The sequence below is a fragment of the Gigantopelta aegis genome, chromosome 10 (assembly GCF_016097555.1).
Source record: "Gigantopelta aegis isolate Gae_Host chromosome 10, Gae_host_genome, whole genome shotgun sequence".
NCBI classification, from domain to species: domain Eukaryota; kingdom Metazoa; phylum Mollusca; class Gastropoda; order Neomphalida; family Peltospiridae; genus Gigantopelta; species Gigantopelta aegis.
Window position 1 is genome coordinate 79,729,920 of NC_054708.1, and position 11,622 is coordinate 79,741,541.

The window sequence follows — 11,622 nt, forward strand, 5'->3', positions numbered from 1 at the left end:
TCCAGCCAGTGCACCACAACTGGTATTTCAAAGGCCGTAGTATCTACTACCCTGTCTGTGGGATGGTGCATATACAAAATCCCTTGCTGCTAATCTAAAAGAGAAGCCAATGAAGTAGCGACAGCGAGTTTCCTCTCTCAATATCTGTGTGGTCCTTATCCATATGTCTGACGCCATATAACCGTAAATAAAATGTGTTGAGTGCGTCGTTAAATAAAACATTTCTTTCTTTCTTTCTTTCATATAGAAACAAAAGTTTAACGACACCCCAGCACAAAAATACATCGTCAAACAAAGGTAAATGTATGAAGGAAGTGATAATCAAATGAATATAAAAATTCAAAAATCCATATAGAAAAGTTTACAAGGTGACGCATCAACATATTTTGGTGTAGTTTCATTTACGTATACTGAACGAATACACTGCTACGTATACAATGTACTGACGTGCTTTCATTCTGTGACTGCTATCCAACCAGGGTAAAAATGGTCTCGATAATCTGAAGAAAAACTCTTTTCTTAACGACGATGTCTCGTTAGCAAAATGTTTGTAATACACAGTTACTCCCCCTGTCAGAAAAGCCGCAAACCAGCTGAACGTGCCCACGGTCATTATTGTATGGTTACAGTGCGCCAGGATACACATGTCTACTTCCGGCGAGTTTCCTTCAACGAAAAACACATTGTCCTCCTCCATTATATTATGTTTCGTCCAGTTCATATCATCGGAGGTAAACACAAATATCACATCTGTAAAGTTGTTTTTTAAAATAGTCCATGGCCTTGTAGATGTATTCTTTTGGCGCCACTTTGTATCCGAAATCGATAAATCGTTTTTCGTTCGCAATGTCGCCCCTTCGAATCTGGACACCAACGAGGGTTGGATTTCTCGAATTCGCTGTTCTATTTTCGTATTCTACTATCACGGTGTTTAACACTGTTGAAGCCTTCTTCAATATATCTTTTCTAAACGTAAACTGTGCTTTTATCTCGTTCGTAACCTTTTGGAAATATTTCCAAGACTGCAAAGTAGTCCCTACTTCATAATTTCCAACTTTAGGAAGTCGTAGAAGTGTCTCATCGAAAGCACTATTACGCTTGGCGATTTTTATGTGAACACCATTGCAGACGCATCTGTCGACAATAATTCCATTTGGTTTGAATATTTTGAGCAGTGGCCAAGTTTTGTCGAGGACAATACGTCGGCCGGTGTATCTCGCGATACCATAGGCGGACGCAAATAGAAACATCTGGTTGCCAAGTCCACCGTCCACTCCAAAACAAATGAACCTCTCTTGTTTGTGAAATGTCGACAAGAAAGGGTCTAAGCAAGGAGTTGGTGTTGGTTTCCGCGAAGTCAAACTGACGTTCCTTGATAATGACATTGTGACTATTGCCCTCGCTTGTGACTTATGTTTTAGTGACGCCATCTTGGGTGTTAGTGACGCCACTTTGGGTGTTAATGACGTCATTGTGACCTTTACTGACGTCATTGTGGATGTTAATGTCATCTTGCGTGTGAATGACGTCATCGGTTTCGTTAGTGACGTCATGGTAGGTGTTGGTGACTTCGCTATGGCTGATGCTGTGGTGTTTGATGTAGAACTGTTTATGTTAGCACACAACATTTCAACGTAGATAGTCACTGAGTTGTACGGTCGACCTTTGGATGCGCGCATTAATACTGACCAAATAGTCTCTCTCTTGATGTCAGTGCCGCTTAGTTCAAAACTACGATTGTTTACAATTATCTTCCAAATACATGGATTCGCGCCTTTTCGAAACACGCGTATTTCGGTGTTCGTGCTTTGCATTTTGGTAATGCTAGACGTTGTAATCATGGTATTCAGATAAAAGAAACTGGAAACAGACGCAGCCATTATTAACATCAACAGAACTGAAAAAGAGTAAATACATGGTTTTAAAAAGACTTTCAATTAAATAATTAAGTTAGAGCAATAATTTGTTTTATAAACTACACGCGGATGAAATATATACACGGTTCTCTCTTCGTTATAGTCGGTTTCTAAATGATCGGTACACAAAACAGTTCATGGGGCTGAATAAACACATCTAGGCTGGAGGTAATAAACAGAATGACACTTAATATAACAAAAAAAGTAAATAAACCAGGGCCCCCGTTTTAAGAAGCGACCTTAGCGCTAAAATCACAGTAAGCGCGTGACTACCGTATGGACTTTTTTTTAATTTTATTATCCCAGATCACAAACATAGCAATGTCAGGGATGGGATCCCTAAATCACTGTTGTACATATAATAAATGTATAACACATATATCCACACACACACAGAGACGTACACACGTGCCCGGATGTCCCCTCCCCCCCCCCCCCACACACACGTGCCTATACATATACATACATACATACATACATACACATACTTATATATACATACATACATTATATATATATATATATATATATATATATATATATATATATATATATATATATATATATATATATATATATATATATACACATATATATACAAAAAGGCACCCAAGTATGTGGGTATAAGAGTAGTAAATATACATGCATGTAATTGTTTTAATCTGAGATAACTTATGGACTTTATAAACGCTAAGGAGGCGGGACGTAGCCAAATGGTAAAGCGCTCAACTGATGCGCAGTCTGTCTGGGAATCTATCCCCGTCGGTGGTCCCATTCGGTTATTTCTCGTTCCAGCCAGTGCACTACGACTGGCGTATCAAAGGCCGTGGTATGTACTATCCTGTCTGTGGGATAGTGAATACTAAGTATCGCGTGCTACTAATGGAAAAATGTAGAGGGTTTCCTCTCTAAGACTGTCAAAATTACCAAATGTTTGACATCCAATAGCTGATGATTAATAAATCAATGTACTCCAGTAGTGTCGTTAAAGAAAACAAACTTTAACTGTTTATAAGCGCTAAGATGGCTTTGTAAAACGCTGCCCAGGTCCCATAACAAATAACCTTAGAAAAGCTCAGATTACAACTAAATTAAGAATAGGTTGGTCACTTAGTTTGAAGGTCATGCAGTATAAACTAGGAATGTCGAAGATCCCATGACTGCCATGTGCTAGAAGATGTTGAACATTTCTTACTACAGTGTTCCAATTTTAATAATTAAATTTCCGTTAATTCATTACAACATCACATCATCCCATTGGTCCAGACGTAGCAACAGGAGTTTGTTCATTACTCGATGAACGTAAAAATTACGTCATGTCCTGAAATGCAATTTCCTGCATTCCACGAATAAAATTCATCTTTAATAATATTTTTGATTCAAAATTATTGGGGTATGGGACTAGAGTCGCCACCCCTTCTTCGCCGTGCTGCTAACGGGCATCGGGTAGCATTGTTAATGTTTGCTAAATCCGCCTAAAGATCAACAAGAAGTGATTTTTAATACACTAATCATTATGTTATTGGTACACAGTATAAAATATAAATGTTCTAACAACTTGATTAAACCAAACACATAAGCGAAATATTTGCACTTTTTGTTATGTTCGCGAGCGCTCTCCCTCCTCAACAGAACAGAACAGAACTTTATTCAACTCAGATCACCAAACGGTGATGCATTGAGGTGGTTTACAAACGTTATACAGACGGCTGCAGTAAACGCTTGATAAAAATATAAACTACTATATATAATACATACATACATACATACATATATATATATATATATATATATATATATATATATATATATATATATATATATATACATATACATATACAATAGATATAATAATATAACAGTGTTATAAGCTGTAGTATACTTTAGATGTTAACCATTACGTATTGTCTATATTTATGCTGTATAAATATTTTTGAAAACAGTTAATCACATTTAGGAACATAGATGATTTCTTTGTCGTTGATAGCTTTTTTCGAATTAAATAATTGACAGATTTTATTGGGTGTGTCATAATAAAAATTTTTTTAGATATATATATGAATCTTTCGTTTGAGAAATATGTACACTGAAATAAATAATGATATCCATCACCTAAAGTAGTGTTACAGAGAGGACATTTTTGTTCTTGTCTATCGATGTTTTGCCACCGGCCAGTTTCAATTGGTAGATAGTGATTACAAGTCCTGAATCGGCAATATATTGTTCTGGTTTTAATCTTAATATCTAGGGGAAAAACTCCCAATTCACCATAAATCATAGGGAGTGGGGTACTCTTTCTAAGTCTCAGTATGTCTCTTAAAGGAGGGGACAATTAAGGCATTTGGCCTGGTATGCATATTCAACGATATATAATGCACATTACTGCGTAATATCAACAAGTATAATCGTATAGTTAATTAATAAAACGGTTAAATGTGACGGCTATTATATATAACGGGCGCAGCCATTTTGTACCATCCCAGTGAATACGCCCTCTGGCGAGCTGGTGGTTACGTAATACCTAACATGTCACGTCAGGAATTAGTCTTCGAACTGAAGAAAAACAAAACATACCTGATTTTTGCGAATGCATCGCAATGTTCTGTAATAATAGCCATCCCAGTAAGCCAGCAACAATTTAATTATATATTATTTTTCAATACAAAATAAACCTCCACTGTCAAGTGTTGAAATAACTGTATTATGTTTGGTACATAAATTAATCCATGTACTGAAATAATAATCGGAGTGTTTTCTTGGTTAATTGGTCTTTTCTTTCCGTGGCCTGTACCTGTGGTTCCTGATTGACAGGTGTATATTTAGACGGTCCCCAGACACTGTGTTTAGACACACAAAAAAGACGTGCCTCTTTTATTAAGATCACAGGGTATTGTGTGGTAACCGTACGGATACCCCTTCAGTCGTAATGGGCATTATCAGCCGCCCTACTTTATTACTGTAAGTAATTCTGTAAAACCCTTAATTAAGTAGACTTTCCCATCTAAAATCACAAAACTGACCAATTACGTCGTCCCAAACAAAAGAAAAGTATCACTTGGGTATCGTGAGTGGTCGTTTTTTGCTCGAATAGGCCTAATAATATGCATATTTTTCTTTGAATTTAAACAAAAAAAATATACTATAACTCCATTTCGTTCTATTGATGCAAATTGAAATATATTTAGTTAAATAGTTTATTATACTATCAAGTCATTTATGTTGTTTTACAAGTCAGGTTGTTGAAAGCGAAGCGTCTTGTCGTAAATTAGAGCGTTTGTTTACACTGTGCATAGAGAAAATGGACGGAGCTGACGTCACTTCGCCCCAAGCGATACCACCGGTCGTCACAAAAAACGAAACAAAATGGCTGCCCCCAGTTAGCAGGAATAATCATGTTTTTTATTAACTCTAAAATTACGTGTTTTTCATTTGTTAAAGTGTCAGTATGTGTTGGTGATCCGGGTATGCATCTTTCCAACACATACGGCTCTTGTTTGAGTTGACCCTACCTTTAAGAAATGTACTTGAATTTGTTCGATATTTTTGCTATTACCAAATCCCCAGATTTCTAAGGAATACAGGAGAATTGGAACAATAGTACTATCAAAAAATGCGCAGCTGGTAGATTTAAAATTCCAATTCTAATGTTTAGTAACGTCATTGCTTTTTTAGCCTGCGCTATAAGAATTTTTTTGGCTTCAACAAATGATCCAGTTCTAGAAAATATAATGCCTAAATATTTGTATGTATCAACAATGTTCAATTTGATGTCTTTAATATAAAATAATTTATTTCTTGGTGGTTTGGAACCAAATATAAGTATTTTAGATTTCTCAGTATTTATTTTTAATCTCCATTTTTCACAATATTCAGAATTAATTTTTTTAATGATTTTTGTAGGTCCTCAGGGGATTCTACTAGAATAACAGTGTCATCAGCGTATAGTAATTACTATAAATAAATCAATGTTGTCTTTTTTTGTACTCTAATTTAATACCAGTGCATTGTTCCTCTTTTAAAGAGTCCTCTAGATCGTTTAAATATATAGCAAATAAAATGGGTGAAAGATTTTCACCCTGACGTACACCATTTTGACATAAGAAATAAGCAGAATATTCGTTACTATGACTAATGCATGATTTAATTCCTTGGTATATGTTATAAACAATTCTTAAGAATTTACCATTTACATCTAAACTTAACATCTTTTGCCATAAACCCGTTCGCCATACTGTATCAAATGCTTTAGAAAATGCAACAAAGGCACAATACAGTTTTTTCTTTCGTTGTCGTATGATTTCATATAAAGCATATACGGAAAAAAATATGATCATTTGTACTATAATTTTTTACGGAAACCGATTTGATTTTCGTTGAGCTGTTCAGTAGATTCAACAAAAACAGTAATCTGTTATTTAAAATAGCTGTAAAGAGTTTTCCAAAACAACTAACAATTGTAATAGGTCTATACGACTCGGGTTCTTTTGGGCTACCATTCTTCTTGTATATAGGTATATAGGTTTAATAATACCTTTTAACCAATCATCTGGCAATATGCCACTATTAAGAATAAGATTAAATGATTGTGTAAAAATAGGAAGGAGTGTTGCTTTCTGAATATTTAATATATTCGTTTGGAATTTCATCAATGCCCATAGCTTTGTTGTTTTAAAGATTTTTAATAGCATTTAAACTTCATCTTTGGTTATCTCACCATTAAGTATATTATTTTGACACGAAATATCGATATTTATTTCATCATTTTCATCATCATTCGTTTCATTAAAGGGACACACCCTAGTTACAGTTATTTGTTAACCATTACGGCGTTGTTTTTCGCTATTAAACCCCATTTTTCACAAATAAAATTGCACTTTACTTACATTTTATTATTTAGAATACACATTTCCATTCACCTGAAGTGCTTTTTGGTAATCCTGATGTTTGTAAAACCACGAAATGCATTTTTTTTGCATTTTTTCACAAGACGTGCTATCGAGAAAAAACCGTTAAGCAAGCGAGGTCCAATCTATTTTAAGAGGGAATCTTCATGTGTAAACGTCACATATGTTGGTATACCACGTGACCGTTATCATTTTGGTTCGGTTTGTTTTCTCGTGAACGGTTCGCGCAATTAACATCCGATTTGTTGTTGTTCATTTGTGAGATTTTTCTTCACAGTTCGTGAACATTTTCAGTAACAATAAAGTTCAGACAAGTAAGTGTCTCAATACAAAACGTTACAAACCCTTAAAACCAATAATTTTGCTAAGTCTTACGATATCTGGAGAGGGGATACAACCAGGACAGAACAGTTGGAACATGCCCAGGAGAGGTGAAAAGAACGCACCCCAAGTCTGTGCGCACTCTGTGAAATTTGTCGTGACGTAGGCATTGTTGTGCTTCGAGCGACATCTACCGGTGACATCAGAATACTAACTTTCAAAATTATTTCAAGCAATTGGGACATGGGGATTCCCATGGTATTATCGATATAAAACCTGCTTTTTCACTCCATTTGATAAAAAACGTGATCTAAGTGTGTTACAGGTTTGTAGATTAACCAAATTATAATTTATTTTCGCTGGATGGAACTAGGGTGTGCGGCTTTAATGTCTTTAAAATATTCAAATAGTTTATCTATTTCTGTTTTTGTTTCACTCGTAGTACTATTGTAATTTATCGAGTTAAATAATTTCCAAAATTCTTTAGCTTTACTTGTTTGCATGTTTCTTATTTTTTCTTCCGATGACTTATCATGCTTCCGTTTATAAAATTTCACGGTTTTTTCGATATTTCTTGCTGAGATTTATCATAGATAAGCGATCAATATTACATTTTGAATAGTCAAATATAAGTCGTGCTTTGTGAAAATGGTATCTTGCTATTCTACATTCCTTACCAAACCTAACTTTAGATGAAGGTTGTTGTCGGGTTTTTTTTTTACTGCATTAGAGGTGGATAGTACTAGACCAAATAAACTTCCGGCTGGGTCAAAGTTGGAGGTGCACCGAACTTTTGATAGAGAAGTGAACACCACAAGTCCTGTGATTGGTTATAAATGTGAGTGTGTTGGTTGTAAAAAAAATCTTGAACGAAGGTCTAAAAGTTTAAAGTCCGATCTATATGGTCCGGGCCGGGGGGGGGGGGGGGGGGGGGGGGGGGGGGGGGGTATTTTGAGGTGGGCGGAATTTGGAATACGAATTTAGTAGTTAGGTCAAAGACCGAAGACCAAAATGTGCTACAAAAATTTAAATTAGAGTGCTCGACCGAAAAGGTTTTAAGGTGATTTGAGCAATTTAGACGGGCTGCCAAAATAAACTGCGTCGGACTGTTTACAAAGAAAAAACAAACAAAAAAAACAACAAAAAACATAAAATTTTGAACTGCGGCCAAAAATGTTTTTTAAAGTCCAACTGAGCCCTAAAAAAGGGAAGTACATGTCCTAGTACTGCATTAGAATGATCAGAAATACCAACAGGTTTTTTTTCACTTGTTTTCATAATATTCGCCAAATTGTTTACTAATCTGTTTATTGTTTCTCCAGTAATTGCATCACTATTTATAGATTCATTTTCGATATCATATAAAAACAGTTCTATGTCATCGTCGTCAATGTTATTACAGTATTTATTACCCCAGCAATCACTCATAACAGGGAAAATATTTTTCATATTTTCTCAGTGAGAAATATTCTGCATTGGTCTAACGAAAAATACTATTGGACAATTTGACGCTTACAAACTAATGACGTTGTCGGTACTAAACATGACGTCATCACGATTTGGCAAACACACAAAATGACGTCATATAGTTTAAAGAGTTTGCGTTTATGGCTCTCTCTTTTGGTGTTAAATTTATAACAAAATGTAATTTTAATGCAGTTCATTATAGATTTTTTAGCAGAATAAAAATATTTTTTTGTTTTTGAAAATTATCTATGAACGTGATTAAATTACGTAAAGTGCGTAAAGTGGTTTATATCGTTTCTATACAGGTTGGCCTTCGTACATGTTTCGTCAAAAATAAAGGCTTTTAGAGAGAAAAAATAGGTGAGGTAATAAATAGAATAACAAACTCGGTACCAGTTATTATCAAATTTATGTCCCTCGTGAAATAATTTTCATTTGTCACTCGCTAAAGCTCGTGACAACTGGTAACTCGTTTATTATCCTCTATGTATTTGCCGAATTGATATAAAGTTTTCTTATTTTTTGTTTCCTTTTACATTTGTTAGTAATTTGATGTACTTTCGATTTAGTATCAGCTAAGAATGCCAGTTCGAGATAAACTGGGCAATGGATAATACAGTGGTTGTGGTGGTAGTGGGCCCGAGTGTGGCGTTACCATGGTAAGGTGGGGGTGGGCGGCTGGACGGATATCCGGGTTGGGGAGGATTTGTATTGGTATTCGGACAGACACGCATCTCTCAACACACAATGTCATGTATGTGCTTTGAACTTAGATGCCAAACATATGACACTGGTATTTCATTGTTTTACAATGAAATACCAGTAGAGATTCTCACTGATTCAGTTTACATTACATTCTATTTTCCCAAGTTGAGTAAGCATTAAGCACGACTAAAAATCTCATTTACAAAAGAGCTAATACTTATAGGCATAACATAGTTGTAGAGCCTTGTTGTCTTTTAAGACCTTATAATGTAAACTAAAAATAAACATAACAGATGAATGAATTAGATGTATTATATACTTATAATTTCACTTGAACTTGAAGAATAATGAAAATGGCAAAGTTTCAATCAAATTAAAATTAGCTCCACTATTACATGTGGATCTAACAGCAGCCCGTTGGAGCTCATGTCCAGTTGAACTTTCATTCGACCAATCAAAACCTTACTTGCAAAATCATGCCAGTGATTTGAAAAGAATTTGAAAACATTCGGGATTATGCCGAGGGTATACAAAATGATTTAGGTGAATTACGAAGTATGCCGGAAACTAATTGCAATATAAAATTTTATATAAAATTCGTTTCAAGACGTAAAAACACCCGTGATGGTATAGCCATAAAATCTGTTTATACTAGTATACAATCCAGAGTTTATTACTGCACCTTCCCCCCTGCTTTTTCAATGTTGAAATAGACCAACATGTTCGCCTATTGCATAAATAGTCTCGCCCGATATTTTTAGAATTTGAATGCTCCCGAATAACGCTATAAAAGGCGAAGCGTAATTGGTCGATATTTAAATTGTTATTTATAAATGAAATGTCACCTGGACATGGGAGTCCACGCAATGCTGTTAGATCTACTGGTAGACCCAGTAGAGCTAATTTTAATCAGATTGGGTAAAGTTTAAACGAATGTATTCTGTTATCACCATTTTAATTATACCAGTAGCTATTAACTACCAATAATAGACCTCTTTCACATTCCACTGCGCATGTGCCCGTTGCGGGGTAACTCGAGGACGCAAACCGCGAACTCACGCGAGATCTCGCAAAAATAGTCATGTGGACAAGTTGGGGGCATAGACAATGGGAGGCCACGCAATAGGAATGTGAATATCTCCATGATTAATTATTCTATCAGTAGAGAACCCGAAAATTCTGTCGACATCCAACAAGACTTATTGGAGACATTTGTGAATTATTGCTTATCACGAAATAAACAATATATTTTGTTGTTAAAACCACGCCCGGTCCGACGAAAGACCGAAAAAGGACCGAAAGGGACCGAAAAGGACAGACGAAACACCGAAAGGGACCGAAAGGGACCGACGAAACACCGAAATGGATGGAAGAAACACCGAAATGGACCAAAATTGTATTCTGTAAACAATTTACGGAACATTTTCCAGAAGTTGCAATATCCCCTTCTTCGAGTCTTTTAATATCATGTATTAAAGAAAAAAAAAAATATCTATATCTATCTCAAACACGAATTTTAATAAAATATACAAAAGCGCATGTATTTTGTCATTTATATTTCATGTAAATTATAACCTCAACATTAAAAGTATATCGATGGTTAATTACAACAACAGGTGTGCAGGGAATGAGCCGGATAGTTTTAAAGGTCAGAAAAGAAGTGTTTTAAACGACAGCATAGCGCCATTCAGTCGATGCAGTGGGTATGTGTGTGTATACAGAGAGAGAGAGAGGAGAGAGAGAGAGAGAGGAGATGAGAGAGAGAGGGGAGAGATGAGAGAGAGAGAGAGAGAGAGAGAGAGAGAGAGAGAGAGAGAGAAGAGAGAGAGAGAGAGAGAGACAGAGAGACAGACAGAAGAGAGAGAGAGAGAGAGAGAGAGAGAGAGGAGACGAGGACTTGAGAGAGAGAGAGAGACGAGACGAGAGAGAGATGAGGGAGGGAGAGAGAGATGAGGGAGGGAGAGAGAGAGAGAGTGAGTGAGGGAAGAGATAGAAATAGAGTTTGTTGCGTGTGTATAGTAGAAAAACGATCCATTTTTGAAATATATTTGAAATATTATTTTAGTGTAATGTACTGCAAGGAAATGATATTGGAAAATGGCGTCTGACTGGAAAAAAATATGACGTATCTGATCTAAAGTTATAAATGGATGTCCGGAACAACGGATGGATGTCTTGATAGAGGGGTGTGTGAGTATGGATGATGTGGATGGATTAACCATTACTGTATGACAGAATACATTTGTTAAAGGATGCTTAAGTGTGAATATAGGATTGATGGATAACTGATTGAATGGTGTATGGATGCA

The 11,622-nt window shown here is 35.7% G+C and overlaps 1 protein-coding gene across 1 annotated transcript; it reads right to left on the reverse strand.

The window, feature by feature from the left end:
* Nucleotides 1-722: 722 nt before the first annotated feature.
* LOC121383836 lies at nt 723-1,472 on the reverse strand. Its single transcript, XM_041513935.1, has one exon. The coding sequence runs from the start codon at nt 1,470-1,472 to the stop codon at nt 723-725; it is 750 nt and encodes a 249-aa protein (XP_041369869.1).
* Between the last annotated feature and the right edge of the window lie 10,150 nt (nt 1,473-11,622).